The sequence below is a fragment of the Drosophila eugracilis genome, unplaced genomic scaffold (assembly GCF_018153835.1).
Source record: "Drosophila eugracilis isolate 14026-0451.02 unplaced genomic scaffold, ASM1815383v1 contig_575, whole genome shotgun sequence".
Lineage (NCBI taxonomy): Eukaryota > Metazoa > Arthropoda > Insecta > Diptera > Drosophilidae > Drosophila > Drosophila eugracilis.
Window position 1 is genome coordinate 507,868 of NW_024573454.1, and position 21,507 is coordinate 529,374.

General features: G+C 42.2%; 1 protein-coding gene across 1 annotated transcript in view; it reads left to right on the forward strand.

Moving 5' to 3' along the window:
* LOC108111074 (roundabout homolog 2) overlaps positions 1–19,908 on the forward strand; it is a 42,819-nt gene extending 22,911 nt beyond the window's left edge. Inside the window, exons 2-14 of the mRNA XM_017220409.2 lie at positions 1,908–2,098; positions 3,185–3,287; positions 4,481–4,765; positions 4,970–5,110; positions 6,704–6,835; positions 6,996–7,933; positions 8,014–8,133; positions 8,226–8,631; positions 12,188–12,283; positions 12,352–12,598; positions 12,694–12,857; positions 14,712–14,997; positions 17,311–19,908. Of these exons, the coding sequence (XP_017075898.2) occupies positions 1,908–2,098; positions 3,185–3,287; positions 4,481–4,765; positions 4,970–5,110; positions 6,704–6,835; positions 6,996–7,933; positions 8,014–8,133; positions 8,226–8,631; positions 12,188–12,283; positions 12,352–12,598; positions 12,694–12,857; positions 14,712–14,997; positions 17,311–17,761 (3,560 nt within the window). The 3' untranslated portion in view covers positions 17,762–19,908. The remainder of the gene's footprint in view (positions 1–1,907; positions 2,099–3,184; positions 3,288–4,480; positions 4,766–4,969; positions 5,111–6,703; positions 6,836–6,995; positions 7,934–8,013; positions 8,134–8,225; positions 8,632–12,187; positions 12,284–12,351; positions 12,599–12,693; positions 12,858–14,711; positions 14,998–17,310) is intronic.
* Positions 19,909–21,507: the final 1,599 nt, after the last annotated feature.

Below are 21,507 nucleotides of genomic sequence, written 5' to 3' on the forward strand. Positions count from 1 at the left end.
AACTCTTTATTTAACAACTGCCGCAGAGACTGTGCGTGTGGAAAATTCTTGCTGAAAAGTTTACACAATTTACCTGGATTTTATTTTTTTTGCCTTTTTTCTTTTGGCTAGCTTATCGAAGTCGTCCTTCTCCCATTTGCTTTTTGCCTTTTGCCTTTTGCTTTTCTGTGTGGTTTCGTTTGCTTTTGGTTGGAATAACACAAAAAATGCTGAAATATTTATTCACCAGCAGCAGTTTTTTGCTTAATTAAATATTTTGTTTGCCGGCAACGAAAGTTCTAGCAGGTGTTGCAAGGTAGAAAAAAAAGTAAAGACCCAAAAAAAGTATGCAGAAAGCTTCATTTCATTGTTGGCTTGACAGAACTATTTCGAGAATATTTCATCATTTAAATTAGCACACAAGAATGTTGCCATGACAACACGGGATCAGGCAAACAAAAGGCCCAAGCACAATGCCTTTTGGACATGGCCAAAAAATCAGACAATGGCTCAAAGCTCACTACCCCCCTTTATCCTGCTGGCTTTGCAGTAAAATACAACAAAAGGCTGCTGTCCGGGTGGCAATCACAGCAACAACGGCAGCAACATCAAAAGCCAAGTACAACAGCAATTGACAAATGTCCAAGGTGCAGTAGCAGTGCCCCTCTTTCCCTTAAACCCCCCCTCTGAAGCCGCCTCTTTCTACCTCTTTCTACTGTTTTTTGCCTGAAACACATTTGACAAATGTCATCGTTCATCTGCTGCTGCTGCTGCTGCTGTTGGGTTGAAATAGAAATCACTGGATGCTGATTCGGTGATTTCTCATAGTGATAACAGTGTCACGATGCGATTCGATTTGCATATTGGCATTGGAGTTCCAAGGGTTCAAAGGTCACGCCTCGGGTGTCGAATTGCGAGTAGATCTTGTTACTTGAAGAGCTCTTAATGAAATTAGAGATGGGTTGGAAAGAGAGTTCACATTTTATACAGGGGAAAAGGTGAAAGAAAATATTATAAAAATGTTTTCTTAACAATTTCCCCTTTCAGAGTCCCTGACCTTACCCTCTACATCCCGTGATTTATTCCCAATTTCCAAACAGTGATACGAGGCCAACTCTATTCCCGTTTGCTCTGCTTTTTCACCGCACCTCTCCAACAACGCTGGAAGCTCTCATTACTATCCGCTTTCAATAAATCTGGAAAACTTAATTTCCGGCTGAATGATGTTACTAACCAAAGGCATTCCACCTCTGTCCAGAGATTTACATCGCTTCTCCCAGCCAGCCGTTTGCCAAACATACACATTTTTCACCTTTAAGCGCTTTTTGTAATTACATTTCAGCTGTTCCGTTGGTTCTCAGTTCCAACTGCTTTCGCCTGTCTCTATCGTTGCTTTCTGCTGGTTTTAATAAAGTTTATCTAGCGTTGTCCTTTGTTTCATCCTTATCGACATGCACAAATTTATGTTTAGTCGCTGTTGTTGTTAGGTGGGGGGGTCCTTTGTACGCGCAAGCCGTGGGCGGGCAAATATTTTCATGAACTTAATTGAATTTGAGAGGAGTAGAAGAGACCTGCCGCCGCCGCCTCAAGTGAAATTTCGTTGCTGCTTAACATAATTTCTGACTGGATTTCCCTACCAAGGGGGTCGGTCCCCTTAGACAGTCTGCTTAATGGCCTCTTAATTGCCGCTGCATTAAGTGACAAAACTTGTTTAGCCGTCAAAGATGAATTTTGGTTTTCCAGTCTAAAGGGAAATCCCCAGAGATGATCTCTTACATGTGGATAAGGAAGATCCTTTATTTCTGTTAAAATGAAATACAACACGCACTCAAGTGGCCTGCTGAGTGTTGGGTTACACCTTACACACTCGCTCTCAGACAAAAGGAATAATATTAATAAACGTTTTTTTTTTTTTTTTTTCATTCCAGGTGAAAATCCACGCATCACGGAGCATCCCATGGACACGACGGTGCCAAAAAATGATCCATTTACGTTTAATTGCCAGGCCGAGGGCAATCCCAAGCCAACCATTCAATGGTTTAAGGACGGACGCGAACTGAAGACGGATACGGGTTCGCATCGCATAATGTTGCCCGCCGGTGCTTTATTCTTTCTCAAGGTACACATCATCATAACCAATCAACTCATTTCGAATCGGGTCTATCATTATGGGTTTTACAGCTGTCGATGGTTGATGTTGATGGGAGGGAGATGGTAGAGGGGGCGTGTGGTATACCTTTATTTGGTTTCCCAGGCGGTGTTCTTCTTCGACTCCTTCAATCCTTCATGTGAAACGCAACATTTGTGCAGAAGCAATGTTTCTTCTGTTTTTTTTTTTTTCGAAGACTGCTTATATTATTTTATGGGCTTCCGTCTGGTTGCATTCTAGTTGATAGGGAAAACAACCTGATGAACAAACAAAAGATCTCGTTTGGGGGTTAGCACCCCGCCCCCAAGCAACCCCTATATCATTTCGTGCGTGCACATTGCGCAATTTCAGCTAACGAGACTCCTCGAAAGTCCCCAAACTCTAAGCAACGAAAGGGTGTCGTCTGCCTGTCTGTCTGTGTCTCCCATCATCAGACATTGCAATTTCCTCGGACTCTGTTTATATTAAATTCCTACTCGTTTTTTTTTCCTCCTTTCTCCCTGTTATTTTCATTAAATGCAACAAATTATTCACTCACTTTGTTATTGTTTTTCCGCAAAATTATTAATGCCTCAGTGAGCCTTGAATTTGTGTTAAAATTTTGTAAATTTTAAATACTAAAAAAACAGGCGGGGAGAGACTCTCAAAATAATTCCACACAAATTTTCAAGTTTAACCTCCAGGCAGAGGTCTCAAGTTCAGCAATTTATTTTTATTATTGTCCATAACAATTTGTGCATCTTTTTTTTTGGGGGGTAAGTCAAGCCCAATGTTGCCAATTAAAAGTGAAGTGGCCAAGTGATTAAGGCCCAACAGGGTGGATGCTAAACCCTTGGCCTTGAATGTATTTTTTAATTAAATTAAATTGCGTATACGCAGAGTGGACAACAGTATGGTATATAGGGACACGGCACGTTTCACTTTTATTTGATTTCGGTTGAGCGATTTTGAGACTTTTTGATCTGACACGTGACCCGGCCCCCAAAAACTACTTAAATCTCTTAAACCCAAGTATCTAATAATCTCTCTTCTTTAACCCCAATTGCTACCCTGCAGGTCATCCACTCACGACGAGAGAGCGATGCGGGCACTTATTGGTGCGAGGCCAAAAACGAGTTTGGTGTGGCGCGTTCCAGGAATGCAACATTGCAAGTGGCATGTAAGTAAATATGTTTTGCTTTTGGTAACACTAATTGGTTGAATATTTAAACAGCGTTTAGTCAGGCATAATAACATGTCAGTTGTTAAAATGAAATTTCTATAGTTTGTGGATAACAACTGCTGGTTTTTGTAGTTTTTCAATATTTTTTAACTATGATAGTTATTTCAGACAATTTTCTGACAACTTCCTTTGGGGCATAGCAAATATAATTCAGTTTTAAATTTGAAAACCATATCAAAAGCAGATAAATGATTCCTCTAAAAACGACAATGATTGATTGGGCTTTAGAGCCAGGCAACAGTTTCAGCTAATTGGAGGGTTGCATTTCATGAAATTTTCCCCCAAAAGCAGGCAGCTGCATTTCAACTCTCCCCTAGCCAAGCTTTTGATTTCTAATTAATAAAATAAAATAATAAAAGAGAGAAATTACAAACATCTTCTTGCCTTGTAATCGATAGCCAGTTCATGAGAGCTTTACAGATTTCAGCTGGCTGAAGGAAATGAGATTAATTAATCCGGTAAACCATAAAGGATTCCAATTTCCACCCAACTTAAAGCCATAAAAACTTGACCATTTTGCTGGCCATGAAGCTATCGGTTATCCTACTTATGTTGGCAAAGAGAAGCCATCCCTGGTGTGTTTTTATTTCAGTGCCTTTGGCGTTCAGTGGAGCGCATTATGCGTTTATTGAAGTGCATTTTGCATTCTGCATTCTGCATTTCGCATTTCGCATTTTACATTTTGTATACTCCAACCATTTTGCATTTTCGCTCAATAAAAATGCAAGCAAAGAAGATGCGAGTGGCGGGCGAATAAATAAAAATAAGCATTGCAAATGCCAAAGCTTATTAATATTTCCGTTGGCTGTTTTTCCAAGCCAAAGTAAGAGAGAGTGGGAGAGAGAGAGAGTTGTGTCCGTTCAAAGCCGTAAACCTGCTGCCCGGGCATCATTACCAAGCTTTTATTGGCATATTGAGGTAGAACCAGCAGTAGCAGCAGCAGCAGGATTGGGTCTGGCTTATAAAATATGGAGGACTTTAGCTGTAGCTGGGCAAAGTGAACGTAGCCTGTACACCTGACAGTTATTAATATTGAATCAATCAAAGCTCTTACCCCAGGCCATTTTCCTCTTACTCTCATTCTCACTGGTATTTTCTTCTCTACATTCAATCCCTCCCACCACCGGCAGTTCTACGCGACGAATTCCGTTTGGAGCCGGCAAATACCCGTGTGGCCCAAGGCGAAGTGGCCCTGATGGAATGCGGTGCCCCGCGAGGATCTCCAGAGCCGCAAATCTCGTGGCGCAAGAATGGCCAGACCCTGAATCTCGCCGGTAACAAGCGGATACGCATTGTCGATGGCGGCAATCTGGCAATCCAGGAAGCCCGCCAATCGGACGATGGTCGATATCAGTGTGTGGTCAAGAACGTAGTTGGCATCCGAGAATCGGCCACAGCTTTTCTCAAAGTTCATGGTGAGTTTTTCTATATAATTTTATAAAAAGTTGAAACTTCTCACAAGCACTTAGCTTATCTTGAAAGGGAATTTGTAATCTGTCAAGCAAAAAATATATCAATTAAAAAATCTTTTCATATTTCTTAGTTTCTCTGCTTTTAATTTCCGCTTTCTAGATTATCTTTACCTTAACTATATCTAAATATTTTCTTTACTTTTGCAGTTCGTCCTTTTCTCATCCGTGGACCCCAGAATCAGACGGCTGTGGTGGGCAGCTCGGTGGTGTTTCAGTGTCGCATTGGTGGCGATCCCCTGCCCGATGTCCTGTGGCGACGTACTGCCTCCGGCGGCAATATGCCACTGCGTAAGTTTCCTTTGGCTTCATTCAGCTTCAATTAACCGGAAATGCCCGGGCAGCCATGTTGCTGAGTGTTAGTGTTAGTGGCTAGTTGGTAGTGGCTCGTGGCTCGTGGCTCCTAGCTCTCTTACTGGGGCAGTTATTCACACATGCACAGGCCGCAATTTCAAATGAAATTAAAGCTTTTTTGTTTACCCATGACTCAAGTAGAGTCGAGGGTTCGTTACACACACACAGTGTGGCAAAAAAAACACAAAAAAAAAATAGAAAACAAAACAAAAAGTTAGTTTATGCGGTTGCTTTGGCCTGTGGCTTTTCGTGTTGCCAATTGGCTGTGTTTACGGACTGCACTGGGAGATATTTTATTGATTAGACTTTTATATGACATAAGAAGTAATAAACTTAAAGATTCTTAGTTTTGGAGTCCTTGAATAGTGGATATAATCAACCTTTATCATCAGAAACTTGATCTTTTCTCCGTAAAAAGACTTTATCTACGAAAAATGTTGTTAGAAATCCTAGAAAACAAAACATATTTCCTTTGGTCATTGAAAAAACGTTTTAAAATTTTATAAAATATTTTCGAAATAATATTTTTTCAGTGTAGAAAACACCTCCATAACAACACTACTCCCTCCTCCTGCCCCCTTTAATTCCGTTTGTTGTTGTTAGTTTGGTTTCACGGTTTGGGTGGTGTGGTTTTTTTTTTGGCCCAGTCAGGGTAGCCACCCTCTTTACTCCCAACAACCACGCCCCTTTTTTCTCCCTAGCTAAGCAAACACAACTGTAACTTTTAATTCCGTTAATTGCCAATCTCTGTTGGCAGCAATCAACAATTTTGCTTGCACAACACTCGACTGTTGCAATGTTGTCCTTCAGACGGAGTCAGTTGCCAACCCGAAGGGCAGTGCAACTAAACCCTCATTGAGGGGAGATATCCATCCCCAACCCCATCTCTAACTAACAGTCCGGCAATTTTCTCCAGCTAGTTTACGCTTCTTTAAAGACCTCAAAGAAAATAGTAGCAGAAAAGATGTTAGACTCAGGAGAGGGGACCCAAACAGAAGCTGCACTCTGACTGTCTCGGCCTCGGTCTCGGTTGTTGTCCTAAACTTTTGTTAAGCAAACAATTGGCACAGTGGCCAGGGACAGGAGAGATGAGCAGGGCAGGTGAGCAGCCAGTAGAAGAGCACCCACATTTAAAACCTATTTCGCAGTCAACCAACCAAAAAGAAAGCAGCGTCAGCCTCCCCTTTGTCTTTTCTTTTTGTTTATTGTATGAGAAAAACCACAAAAAGGTGCTCTCTCCTCCAAACTCATCTCCTGGAAGGGCATGGCATGGTAGGAGTAGTTGTCTATGTCGTATCTTGTCTTGGCTTACTTTGCTGCGGTTATTTGGCTCTCTGGCTACGGCTTGGCCATTTTTCCGCCACTTGAACTACTAACGAAGTAGACGCAGAGACAGACAGCCAGAAAGTTTGTTTTTCTTTCGAATGGTTCTTGGGGCTGGACTCAATTCCAACCCATCTACATTTCCACCCACCCATACACACACACACATGAGATTCATTTCCCCGATTTTCACCATTCTTTCGACAGGTCGTGTGCACGTACTTGAGGACCGCAGTCTGAAGCTGGACGACGTCACGCTGGAGGACATGGGCGAGTACAGTTGCGAGGCGGACAATGCGGTGGGCGGCATCACGGCCACGGGCATCCTCACCGTTCACGGTAAGTTAATTGCCTGAAAGTAGCGGCCAATGCCGCCAAGGAGTGGACTTGGAAAAAACGTTGGCTGCTATTTTTATATTCTCACATTCCTAAAACCTAGAAACCCAAAGCATTTTATAGACTTTTTCTCAGTGCACTAACTCCTTCCTCGCCATTTCAGCACCCCCCAAATTTGTGATACGCCCCAAGAATCAGTTGGTGGAGATCGGTGATGAAGTGCTCTTCGAGTGCCAAGCGAATGGGCATCCTCGGCCAACCCTCTATTGGTCAGTGGAGGGCAATAGCTCCCTTTTACTGCCCGGCTACCGAGATGGTCGCATGGAAGTGACCCTCACGCCCGAGGGCCGCTCTGTACTTTCGATAGCACGTTTTGCCCGCGAGGATTCCGGCAAGGTGGTAACTTGCAATGCCCTGAATGCCGTGGGCAGTGTCAGTAGCCGAACTGTGGTCAGTGTGGATACGCAATTCGAATTACCACCGCCGATTATCGAACAGGGTCCGGTGAATCAAACGCTGCCCGTGAAATCAATTGTGGTTCTGCCTTGCCGAACTCTGGGTACACCAGTGCCGCAGGTCTCTTGGTATCTGGATGGTATACCCATCGATGTACAGGAACATGAACGACGAAATCTGTCGGATGCTGGGGCTTTAACCATCTCGGATCTTCAGCGTCACGAGGACGAGGGCTTATACACCTGTGTGGCCAGCAATCGTAATGGAAAATCCTCATGGAGTGGATACCTACGTTTGGACACTCCGACAAATCCGAATATCAAGTTCTTTAGAGCTGCCGAACTTTCAACCTATCCGGGGCCGCCGGGTAAACCCCAAATGGTGGAGAAGGGTGAGAATTCAGTGACTCTCAGTTGGACGAGAAGCAACAAAGTGGGTGGCTCCAGTCTGGTGGGTTATGTAATCGAGATGTTTGGCAAAAACGAAACGGATGGCTGGGTGGCAGTGGGCACCAGAGTGCAAAATACAACGTTTACCCAGACCGGACTGCTGCCGGGTGTGAATTACTTCTTTCTAATTCGTGCGGAGAACTCTCATGGCTTATCATTGCCCAGTCCAATGTCAGAACCGATTACGGTGGGAACGGTAAGTTTCCGTAAAAAACAATACGTTTATCTTTGTTTTTCAATCATTAATTCTTAATTTTGGTTTCATATATTCCCCAGCGATACTTCAATAGTGGTCTGGATCTAAGCGAGGCTCGTGCCAGTCTGCTGTCCGGCGATGTTGTGGAACTGAGCAATGCCAGTGTGGTGGACTCCACCAGCATGAAGCTCACCTGGCAGGTATGTAATCTCTCTCTCTCTTTTTCAACTCCTCATCCCATTAACTCATCGTCACCTCATCTCGTTTTGCCTTCCTTTCCTTACTCATGCAGATCATCAATGGCAAATACGTCGAGGGTTTCTATGTCTATGCTAGACAGTTGCCAAATCCAATAGTCAACAATCCGGCGCCGGTTACGGCCAATACCAATCCTCTGTTGGGCTCCGCATCCGCTTCGGCATCCGCATTGATTTCGACAAAACCAAATATTGCCGCTGCCGGCAAACGTGATGGGGAGACGACGACCAGAAACCAGAATGGAAGCGGTGGAAATGGAAACCCAACCCCGTTGAGTACCAAGTATCGTATGCTGACGATTCTGAATGGCGGTGGCGCCTCATCCTGCACCATCACCGGTCTCGTCCAGTACACGCTGTATGAATTTTTCATCGTGCCATTTTACAAATCCGTCGAGGGCAAGCCGTCGAATTCGCGCATCGCCCGCACCCTTGAAGATGGTGAGTTGAACAACTTTTAAGGGATACAAAAAACAGAGGGGTTCTTTGAAATACTATTAGCTCCTTTGATATGGGATATTAGAATGTGAAAGCCGGTACAGTGTGTTAAGATGGTTGGAAATGGGAAGAAATTTTAGTTTATGAGATGAAAATTATTGAAAAATTTGAAGGAAATGTTTTAATGTCTTTATTCAAAAACTGTTTAATTATTTTTTAAGATTTATTTCAAAAAAAGTTTATCGTTTCTATCGATATATAAATGTAATGAAAACTTACTTCCCAGAAACCTTTCCTATCTATCGATTGCTATCTTTGCAGTTGGATTTAGGAAATTGCATTTCCTTACCCGATTTTTTGTCTAGTTTTTCCATACTGTCAGTCAGGATTTGCCATCGATTGTATATCTGAGACTCTCTCCCGTCGGATCTAATGAAGCATATGCATCAAATCCAGCGCAATCCAACAAACCGTATAAATACCTTTACAAGAAACCAACCCCCATGACTGTAAGCCAAAGCAACCCCCAACCCCCAACAAAAAGGTTGAGCCTCATGTGACAAATGCAGAAGGCGGGTTACAGGGCACTTTTTGCATTGCAACAATAACCCAAATTCAATAAAAGGATATGAGCGGTAAAAGGAAAACGGCTGAGCAGGGCGGTATCCTTTATCCTAGACGGACATCAGCTGCTCTCAATGCGGGCCTCATAATCGCAAATTATTTTTACCAGGCTCGACGAACAGCCAACCCGAAAAAAAGGGCGTAGGCAGTTCGGTAGGTTTATTGGTTAGGTTACATTATTTTTTACGTATCGAAGGCCATGTTATAGGGCGTATAATGGAAAGTATGTCAATCACTGAGCACCGACAAAAAGCAAATCATGCGTACGTAAATGCCAAACAATGTTAGAAGCGTGCACCCAACCAGGCAAGGTAGGGATGTCAAATCCACGTGGAAAACAATTGCTCGAGGTGGTGGGTGGAGGAGTAACATTTCCAGTTGGGGGAATCAAAAAGAGTTGCTCAAATCAAATGCGGTTTGTGTGTGCAGAATACTTGATGCTGGCGATTTACATGAACTAAAACCAAAGGAGTGGTTAAAGGATTGTCTGCCGTTGATCCAGGGGGATCCAGGTTATCCAAAAATATCATTGACAGCCGGGGGAATATGTCAGATAAGATTGTTTTCAAACGCTGAAAACTTGTTGGCCAAGAAAAATGCAAACTCAACGGGAAAAAAGGAGTGGAAACTTTCCAGACAGGTTTATCACTTCATTCCATCACCAGTTAAGCTGCTGGGATAAAAAAGAACTGCCAGCAGCAACCGAAAATGCAACGAAAAGTGAACAATTCCCAATGAGCAAAGGATCTGGAAAAGTGGGATAGAATTAAAAAGAAAATAATTAAAAAACAAAAGCCAGGCAAAGGAGACAGACACTGGGAGAGACCTCTAACAGTGCCGCAAATAAGTCAACAAACGGCAAGGACTAAGTCCCAGCAACCGCAGCAAATATAAAATGCACAAACGTCGCGAAGCAAAGTCAAATCTCTCTGTCTCTCTTCAGTTGAGATCCTGCCTGCTTAACCCTTTCTGCCACCCCCTGCTGTCATCAAATCAAAACTCATTTCGCATGCATCATATTTTCACTTGAGCGTCGTCTCGCCTGACTCCAGCCACAACAGCATTCTGAGCTCAACTCAAAGAAATTGCCAACGCAATTGTGTAAAGATAAACAACAATTATTGCTGCTATATGAAGCACTCAGTGCCCAGGACTCAGCGTACTCAGCCTGGGCCACAAAAATGTGCACTGCTGGCAATGCAAATTTGATGCGCGTTTGCTTAAGCGAGGCGAAAGGGCGGGTACGGACTCCTTTCTCCCGGCGACAGGAAACATTTTTAACCACGTCGGAAGTTGGCAAATAAAGGTGTGCTCCGCTTGGTAAATGCTAGAGGGTAGCAAAAGGAGGTTAAATTTGAAGTTTAGACTGGAATTTTGAGGGCTAGGGAATGCTCTATAAGGGAAAATTTTACAATATTAATATAGCTTTGAAAAAGTAGAACTTAGGGCTTGCTGATTTTGCTTTCCTTTATACTTTCCCTGCTTTAAGCATGCTTTCCCCATAAATTCATTTCAATTACCCATTTATCTTGTATGTTGTCCCCTCAAGAAGTGTTCGTTTGTTATGTTAGACACCGAATATCAGAGTTAAGGAGTGGTCACTTTAACCATCAGTCACATGCAACCCAATCTGAGTCACATCACTGCTAGCCATAAAATTAACCCCCGAAAACCCCAATGAGTCATATTTTTTCGCACAGACTATCGAATAAAACCACGAGTGCAACATTTAGATAAGCTGTCTTCGGTTGCAGCAGTGATCAGCTTGCCAATTTGGAGTTTTTCAATTGCTTTGCCTGCCTGGCAGTGTGTCTGTCTGAGACGACAATTGTCGAATCTCGTGTGTGCCCGGGGGTCATTTATGCCACACAATGGCAGATACGTGTTAAGCATCGCGGTGCCTCATCAGCGGAAGGAAAAGGCGAAAAAGCAGAAAGCACACACACACACACACACACCAGGAAGAAAAAGAAAAGCGCCCGCATAGACAAAAGCACGACAAGCACTTTAGCATGTCGCAATGTCCCCAAAGGAAAGGGGTAAATTCAGCGAGTTGCAAGGTGGTAACAAAGCCAAAAGAAAAAAGAAGAAAAGAAACAGAAATACAGAAGAACAACTGCACTCCACTTCACACTCCCTTAGACGTTGCCTATTTAGAGATTTCACTCTTTCTACGGCTTTGTTTTCCCGGTCTCCCACTTTTGTCTCGTTGAGAATTTTGCACGTGTGTGTTTATTTAAAGAAATTGCTTCACTCAGCCGCACACACAAAAAGATATAAAACTGTGAAGGGAAAGGGTTTGTGGGAGGTTGAGGGTTGCACTTGGGGAAATGTTTAGTTTCCGAATCTCCAAAAAGTTGATTACTTAGCGGAAAAATCAGTTAAATGTATTTAACAAATTACTTTTTAAATGTCCCTTCTTTCTTGAAAGGAAAATAAAACAGTAACTGTTAAGATTGAGTTCCTTTATCCTACTGTTAACTACATTTCGCTCAGTGTAGCCACTTGTAAAAAGCGACAGCAGGAAATAAATAAACAAATGAAGATGAGCTGCCTGTGTAGATGTGAAGTGAGCTGCAACTAAGAGAAAGAAAGGAAAGGATTCATTTGCTGCTTTTTTTTTTGTTTCCTTTTTCTGTACGCACTCGATGTGCAGGGCAGGAAAGGACAGGGCAGGGCAGAAGGATGTGTCTGAGCAGTGCAATGGTCGGGAAACCCTTGAGGCCAACACCCGGAACTATTTGCAGCAGGCACTTCCTGTCCCCTGGGAACCCACACACACACACACATACCAAATGCTAATTAATTACGGCCACCAAATCTCATTAGAGCGAACGTCAGCTGGGTGACATCACGCACCACAATCAAAAAGCCATTTAACTTTGCTCCTCAATCTCTAACCCAAGCTCAAATTCAAATTCGTTTTCCTTTCCAGTTCCCAATGAGGCACCATATGGAATGGAGGCTCTCCTGCTTAACTCCTCAGCAGTGTTCCTCAAATGGAAGGCACCGGAACTCAAGGATCGTCATGGTAGGCTACAAAGTTCAGTCTCCTGAATATAGTTTTATTAATTTATACATTTTATGACATTTTCTCAGGCATTCTCTTGAACTATCATGTCATAGTCCGAGGCATTGACACTGCCCACAATTTCTCAAGAATTCTGACAAATGTCACCATCGATGCTGCATCGCCTACTTTGGTCTTGGCCAATCTAACCGAAGGCGTTATGTACACCGTGGGCGTGGCAGCTGGAAATAATGCCGGAATCGGTCCTTACTGTGTCCCAGCCACTTTGCGTTTGGATCCCATCACCAAGCGACTCGATCCGTTCATCAATCAGCGGTAAGTTAAGAGAGTCCTTTACGAGTTGTCTTTTTTTTGTGATTTCAACTGTGGATTGGATAATTTCTATTTATAATTTTGGTTTTTCGCTTCAGCTATCCCATCAATCAGGACCATGTTAACGATGTGCTGACAAAGCCCTGGTTCATAATACTCCTGGGCGCCATCCTGGCCATTCTCATGCTGTCCTTCGGAGCAATGGTCTTTGTGAAGCGCAAGCATATGATGATGAAGCAGTCGGCCCTAAATACCATGCGTGGTAAGTACATTGAAAGAAATTGTGTTTTATAGTGCTCAGCATGGGGCTTAGGAGATATGTCCCGCGTTGGGCGCCAAAAATGTGTGGCGAAAAGTTGCTTTTCAAGAAAGTTAAGTTTTCTTCTTTGTTTTTGAAGAGTTTTATATATACTTACTTTAAAAATTAAGTTTTTTTTGGTGTAAATTCTCTATTATTCCAATATACATATGCATGCCCTCCAGTAATAGAGGGCGCCAGTGAACATCCGACTCTGGCCATCAAGCCCTGCATCCGTTGCTAGCTGCTAGTTTTCGCTTCCTTCCTCGCCAGACACGCCACCAGACACACACTTACATACACACACACACATTTGCATATATAAATAACGCTAATTTTCCATTGTTGGACACAATAACAACAACTAGAGCAGGGAGAGCGAAGCTGAAATAAAAAACCAAAATAGGTGCGAATAAATATTTTAGCAGGCCGTGACCAGAGGAGAGCCAAGCGAGCACCAAGGCACCACATCGACACACTCACATGCTACACATAATAGAAATTAACATTTTGCACGTGACGGCCAACTTCCCCTAGTTCACTAGACCACTGAGACCCTTGGCTCGTTCCCCTATTTGGATTCCGGAATTCCTCGACTCAACCCCCTAATGGCTGCCATTGCAATTATGCATTTAGTTTTGTGTGCATTATTAACCAACAAGTTGTGTGTGTGTGTGCTGGTCAGCCGACCAACAGGAAGAAGCGAGATATATATATATATATATATCCTATGGATATGGGAAAGTAAGGGTTGGGAGGCAGTTCTTGCGGTCTAATTGAAATTAGCAGCATTACGAGGTGAGGGTGGGAGGGGATGTTGGTAGTGGCCTGTTGACTGGGGAATTAGGCATTTTGGCCCAGACTGTTACGCTAAATGGTTGTCAAGAGGGTCCTGGGAACTCAGCCAGATTTTTGGGCACTTTAAGCTTTAAAAGGTGAAACAGAGTAGATTTTATATTAAAAGACGAACTTTAATCTTTAAATCTGACAATGAATGCAATGCATTTCGCTGTCAAAACTCAGCACTCAACAATAGCGTAGACAAGCCAAAGCCAAAATGCTCTGAAAAAGAGCAGTAGGGAGCGAAAAAAAAAGAGTTGCATATTCATGGGCGCCATTTACCATAAACTAAGCTAGAGAGGAGGAGATCAGAATATTCACCTGCAACAAAACGGGACCAAAAAAAACAGAAAAAAAGACAAAAATATGAGAGAACAGTAGACGGGAGGTGGCGGGCTATAAAACACTCGCTTGATGCTCAGTTATAACCCGGGGACAGTTTAATTGGTTGCATTTTTTATGCAGCACCCGTTGTTGTTGTTGTTGCTGTGTTGTTGCTTTTGTGAGCAGCGGGGCAATGCAAGTGGAAAATTGACAATAATTTATTTGATTTTGTAGCTGGCAGTCTGAGTTAAATGTTCAGCCGAGACATGACTGGATGGGGGATAATATTGTTTTAATGCCTTCAATTTATAGCCGTGGACGGCTTAGCTGTTCCAGAATTATAAATCGCAATAAAAATAAATATTATTCAAGATTTTAAAGGAGATTTTTTTTTGAAAAATTTCAATTATTAGTATAGGAAGTTGTTTTGCAAAGATCTTTTCAAAGTTTACTCTCCTTTTGTAATCCCATCGAAATCCTTTGCTGGAACATCCAATCGTCTAGGCAGGCTCTTTTGTATGTTTTTGTTTAATTTCCGGAAAGCAATTTATTCGGCTCACAATTTGTTGCACCACATTTAATTGCTCTGACTGACTGTCTCTACCCATTGTTAAACCCCTCCTTCTACAACTCCACACTCCTCCTCACCTGCAGGCAATCACACAAACGACGTGCTCAAAATGCCGAGTCTATCGACTCGCAATGGGAATGGCTACTGGCTGGACTCCTCTACCGGCGGAATGGTTTGGCGTCCCTCACCCGGCAGCGATTCGTTGGAGATGCAAAAGGATCATATAGCCGACTATGCACCAGTTTGTGGTGCCCCTGGCTCTCCGGCCGGCGGTGGTGCCGGTTCCGGTGGCTCTGGTGGTGCGGGCAGTGGTGCCAGCGGCGGTGATGACATTCATGGAGGACACGGCACCGAACGCAATCAGCAGCGGTAAGTTTTTATCCCGAAAAAAACAATCCAACAATAAAGAGGGACAGATAAGGGCGGGAATTGTAAAAGATAGTAAACAGTTGGAGATGCTCTTTAACAAGATTTTATATGAATGAAGTTAGAAGGGGCTTAAAGATATGGTTAAAAACTAACTGCAGATAACTCTCATTCAAAGATACTGGAAAACCTCGTTCTTGGCCTAAAGCTAGTGTCCATTTCCTAACAGATTAGATCCTCTAAACCTCACAGTCTAAAGCCTCTATATAACTCCCGAATCCTTAAGACCTTTACTAACCTTAAATCCAGTCCGAAACACCTCTTAAAAGAGTGCTCCGTCGACCTGGCAGCTCAAAGCGACGACAATAAAAATTCACCAAACTGTGAAATTGCATTTTTCTGCCGCGGCGACTACCAAAAAAAAAAGGAGCATTCACAAAAAAAAAGGGAAAACACAACGAAAAAAGCTCACTTTTTGGTAGAGTTTTTCTTTCATTCTCCCCTGGGCCATAGGGAAAATCAAGTTAGGAATAGAAATGTTGGCCACGCTATTTATGTTGATTTTTCGCCAAAGCCCAGTTGAGTTTTCGCCGAACAAAAAACGAGACCAATGTAATTATTGAGGCCTCTAAGGGTCGGCTTTAATGCGACTTTAAAGTGGACTTCGAATAAAATATGCTATGCATAATTTGGCGGCGAATTTGCAATTAGTTTTGTGGTAGATGGCAAATCAAAGTTGAGTCCATGTAGCTGGCTAGCTTTTTGGCCAATGGCTATCTAATTTATTTGTCTGGCCGTTGGCAAATGCAGGAAAATAACCAAATGGGGCAGTGAAAATATTGTTTCGGTTTGAAAGTGTTGCTGGCATTGAATTGTAATTGTTATTTATTTGCGGCTGATTTTATATGGCCCGCAAATTAAACAAAATAATTATTTCGAGAGGTCAATGGAAGGGATTTAAATATAAGAGATTTAAGGAACTTTAAAAATTACCATTTAATTGAGAATAATTTCAAGAATACTAAAAACATAATCGATTAAGTATTGCCAAGAAAAAAATATGAAAAAACACAGCCCATTTGCTGTCCAATGAATGGCAATTAAATGCCAATCAGCCATCAAAAGCCAAAGAGTCACACTAAAAATAAAGAAACAAAACATCCAGAAAAGCAAATTTAATTTAAACATTTCCCTGTCTGCTGTTGTTTTTCCAAGCGACTACTGTAAATAAATGTGCTGCCCAGATAATTATAATTATTTTTGCACACTTAATTAGTCATTAAAACGCAAATTGAAAATGAGTCTGGTGGGCCTTGGGAGTGTGCAATTTAACACAAATATTAATAATAATTGCAACAAAAATAATAACCATAACAATAAAAGTAATCACACAATAATGAGAGTCATATGTATTGAGGAAAATCCTTTATGTGCTGGCCAATACAGAAAAATACTCTTTGGGGAAAATGCGAGAAAGAAAAACTATTTGGTCAAAAGAGAGAGCCAAATAGCCGCCTGCCTTATGATAATTAATTCGTTTAAAGTTATTAAAATGTTTTTTTGCCCCGCTGAGCCAGACATTTGACAAGCTCATTACTATTCCATGTACAGGACCAACTTTCATTCCACGGCGCCACTCATTAAGGGCATTAAAAGCCTTCTATGTGGAGTGGCCGAGCTTTATCCCCTTCGCCATGGCAACTCCATCAATGCGCCATATATTTTTTACAAGCTTTTCAGAGTTTTAAAATCGTTTTTTTTTCGGGGCTTGAGCTGGGCTCGCGATGGCCCCCGCCAGGTTAATCCGCTTTTCAGTATTTAAATACGAAAATAATGCTAAAAATGTGAGAATGAAAAAGAAGGGGGGTTGGTCGTCTGGCGGCAGGGTGAAAATTGGGACCTGCTTTTCGGGTGGTCCAACATTTTCACCTTTGTTTTAAGCTGGTAATTTATTTAATGGATGTAAGGATAAACGTCTCTAGCACTATTTTGCCACCTGATCTTGGTCGGGGAATGTGTGTGTTTTCCATAATAAATGCATGGGAAATCCCAACTAAATTCACATATTTCCCGCTTGAACAAGCACGCAGCAGCCGCAGCAGTCGGTTAGTTCTGACTGGGGAAAATGCAAATTTCCGCCGTGCCATAAATTGCACAAATTTATAACCAAAGTGGGCGAACGGGAGCACACACAGAGACCCATAGAGCCATAGAGCCAGTGGGTCAGAGGAATATTGTAATAAACAAGCCAAGTAATAACCGAGAGTTTTTCGTTTTTTGTTTCAACTCTGTTTGTTTTTATCTGTCCATTTGCAGGTACGTGGGCGAGTACTCCAATATACCCACCGACTATGCCGAAGTGTCCAGTTTTGGCAAGGCACCGAGCGAATATGGGCGGCATGGTAATGCCTCCCCAGCCCCATATGCCACCTCTTCGATTTTGAGTCCCCACCAGCAGCAGCAGCAGCAGCAACCTCGTTATCAACAGCGACCAGTTCCCGGTTATGGCCTTCAGCGTCCCATGCATCCGCATTACCAGCAACAACAGCAACATAACAGCAGCAGCAGCAGCAGCAACAGGCCCACCAGCAACATCAGGCACACCAGCAACACCAGCAATTGCCCCCCAGCAACATCTATCAGCAAATGTCCACCACCAGCGAGATTTATCCGACAAACACTGGTCCACCACGCTCCGTTTATTCCGAACAGTATTATTACCCTAAGGACAAGCAGAGACATATCCACATCACCGAGAATAAGTTAAGTAACTGCCACACTTATGAGGCAGCTCCTGGCGCCAAGCAATCCTCGCCGATAACCTCGCAATTTGCCAGTGTAAGGCGACAGCAGTTGCCACCAAATTGCAGTATTGGTAGGGATAGTGCCCGCTTTAAAGTACTGAACACGGATCAGGGCAAGAATCAGCAGAACCTCTTGGACTTAGATGGTTCTTCGATGTGCTATAATGGTCTGGCGGACTCTGGTTGCGGTGGCTCTCCTTCTCCAATGGCCATGTTGATGTCGCACGAGGATGAGCATGCTCTGTACCATACGGCGGATGGAGATCTGGATGATATGGAGCGTCTGTATGTTAAGGTAGATGAACAACAGCCTCCACAGCAGCAACAGCAACTGATTCCCTTGGTGCCACAACATCCGGTCGACGGGCATTTGCAATCCTGGCGAAATCAGAGCACACGTGGCAGTCGAAAGAATGGCCAGGATGCCAACAAGGAACCGAATGAGTTGATCTATGCTCCAGGAAGTGTGGCCAGTGAAAGGAGCCTTTTGAGCAACTCAGGTAGTGGCACTAGCAGTCAGCCAGCTGGCCACAATGTCTGACCCTTGCCCACTGGTTCATCCTTGGGCCAATCTCAATCCAAATCCCAATCGCAGTCGCAAAGTGATTTGCAGTCCCAGGAGCAACTTTATGCTCGGGAAGTGCGGGAGTTACTAGCCTGGTGCGAACGCTTCAACAACGGCGGCGCGGAAAACTTTGAGTAGATTGGAAAAAGGGTATATTGGAGAGGGAAGGAAGCTTAAGGAAAGGGTATGCGAAAGGATGGGGTTTTAAAGCTAGGAAGGAGCGACAAAGGAACGAGTGAAATGAACAGGTTAAAGTGAAGCGTTTTCGTTAATATTTTAAACATCAAGAAAAGTAACTTGCCTTTTGAGATTTTGGATAATTACTATATACTTTCTTAACTTCTATTAATCACTATGTTTAGTTTTGCTTGTTCCCTTGCTGCATTTGTCACAATTTGAAGAGTGACCAAGACTGAGACTGACAGAGTGCGAGAATCGTGTGAGGATTTATTTTAATTTTGATTAGTATTACAAGGTTTCGTTTCTATATATGAAGAAAAGCCGAGCTCTCTGAACTTTAGAGCTATCGGCCCTATGCTAGTGATAGACATTATTACCCACTTTCTCCATTTCTCCTACTCTATCTATCTCTAACTCGCGCTAAATCTCTCTGACTAAGAAACTGCTTTCGTTACACTTTAGGCTAAGTTTAGCTATAGCAAAGGATCACTGTAAATTCAAAACGAAAATAAAGTATGATAAGTTCCTCCAAGTATGCAGGCGATGGATGATGGACAAAACGCTGCGTTAGCTTTAGACAAGTATGTTAACCCAATTTAGATAGATCGATGGGGCAGCATTTGTATTTGTTACTTAAGGGGTTAGTAATTAGGCTTTAGTGTCCAGACAGATATCGATTCAATAACCATGAATGTTTATCCAGTAAGTGTACATATTGTAATGCACTAGCTGTAGTTAATTATACTTACGTACATATATATATATATATATCTCTATAAATATCAAATGAATTATTCAATCTAATTATGCAAATGTGAACACAAATGAGTAGACATAACGAATAATATTTAAACATAAAACATAAAAAGTTACAACGGACAAGTGAATAAATTGTGCATATAGTAATTTAAATTGTAATAATTATAGCAGCCCCTCCCCCAAAAACCAATCCCTCATTAATTAGTTGTTGTTTAAATACCTTCATAAACATGCATACACACTTATATAAAACCATTTAGTAATAGTAAATACCACCAAGGCATATATGAAAAAGAATCCTTCAATTTAGAGCCAAGAAAAACAAGAAAATCCTCTTAGGTTCGCACTGATGAACTGTCTTGAAAACGCAGGCAATTATATTTATAGATACTATATATCCATCGATTTGTGCCGAAATCTCGTTTGAGATATTTCAGCAGAAAATCAGTTCATTTAGCATGTTGTTTATCGCACCCAAAATGATGGAAATTAAGTGTGTGTCTATGCGTAATTGTAATTATTGATATTGAATACGTATTTACAATGTAGCAATTACAAAAGCAAAAAAAAAAAATGCCATAATTATGAAATTAAAACCAACAAAAACGAAGGCCTTTGTTTACTGTTTTGGGGGTTCTCTTTACTTTGTGTTGGGCAAAGAATCAATGGGGAGAATGGGAAATGATTGAAAGAGTTTGAGTAAGTATGTTTCTGTTATCGGAGTTTAAGAGATCTTAGTGCCATTTTCAGATATTTGCCAAATTAAAAAAAGATAAAAAGACTCTCTAGAAAATGGATTAATTTGGACATCCCAAAAGTAGGCAACACAATTGCCACAAAAACCAAACCCACAGAATCAGCTTTTCCTCCAGCTCAGCTAATTGAAAAGTCACAACTTGCCACCTGTGACTGTCATCATTTTCCCGTTCCTAATTTTCCCACCAATTTCCAGCTCACCCTTTTTATAGCGCGACTAATTTCAGTCGGGAACGCGCTTTTAATTAGCTGCAAACTCCAGGACCCAAATTATGCATGACTCTCAATGCATCAGTGTGGGTGTTTTTGTGTGTTTGTATGTACGACCGCGCCCATTTTAACTACAAAATAATTACGTGCTAGGCAATTAATGGCCCAAAGGGGTTAGAGTTACAAAAATCCCGTAATTTTTTGCCCCTCGAACCTTCCACGTGCGCCATGTGGCAACATCCGGTGGCCATTTGTTGCAAATCGACAACCATTTCCGGTGCATGAAATTCCGGACGGCAAGTGAGTGGAGAAAAAGCGGAACAACATTTGTGAGTTGCGGTTTTTTAATGGGGAAAAAAGAAGCCATCATTTAATGGTAATTTAATCAGCCAAAGGAGAAAGGAAAAAGAGAAAGTATTCAAATGGATATTAAATATCCTTTTAGACTTATACAGATTATTTATCCAAGTTAACAAATCCATAATCATGTATAATAAATGTTAAGAGTATTATCATTTAATAGCTCATGTAGCAATACAAAAAGTCATTGTTTAATTTGTGCTCAAGGCAAGGCATTTCAGCCAGTCAGCCCGGCATCCTCTCGAAGGACTCTCTCCAGCTAGGATTCACATAGACAGATGGGACTTTGGGTTTGGGCAACAGATGCGTTCGGCTTCAACTTGTCACCTAACGTTTAACGATAAATTTGCTGACAGCGACAACGGATAATTAGTTTCACTAACGAGAAAACTTCCACTGACTGGGAAAACTCCCACACACACACACACATGGCTCATGATTGGAGCCATGGCCCAAACCCTAATGCAACATGTTAACCCAGGGAGAAGCAAAGCAGAGGACAACAACGGACTCGCTCTGTTGAGTTGATTCCACTGAAACGACGATATAGCAACAGGATGGACCGGGATAACGATTCCCATGCTTCAGTGCATCGTTCTCCTTGAGCTAATAAAATGATTATGTGTTATTTTTATGCTGACAGCACAGGGGAATGGATTGGGTAAGGAAAGGCTCCTGCCAGCAATTGCCCATGATTGTTTACATATTAATCGCAACTTTAAATGAGCAGTGAAGCCATTTTTGTTCGAGCGTTTAGATAATTGAAATGGCTTATGTTGAGCTCAAGGGAATTTTTAAAGGTAATAAGTCATGATGGGGAAGCTTGGTTTGGAAAGTTAGCTAAAAGTGTTATTGTTTTTGGTTATCATTTTAAATGGA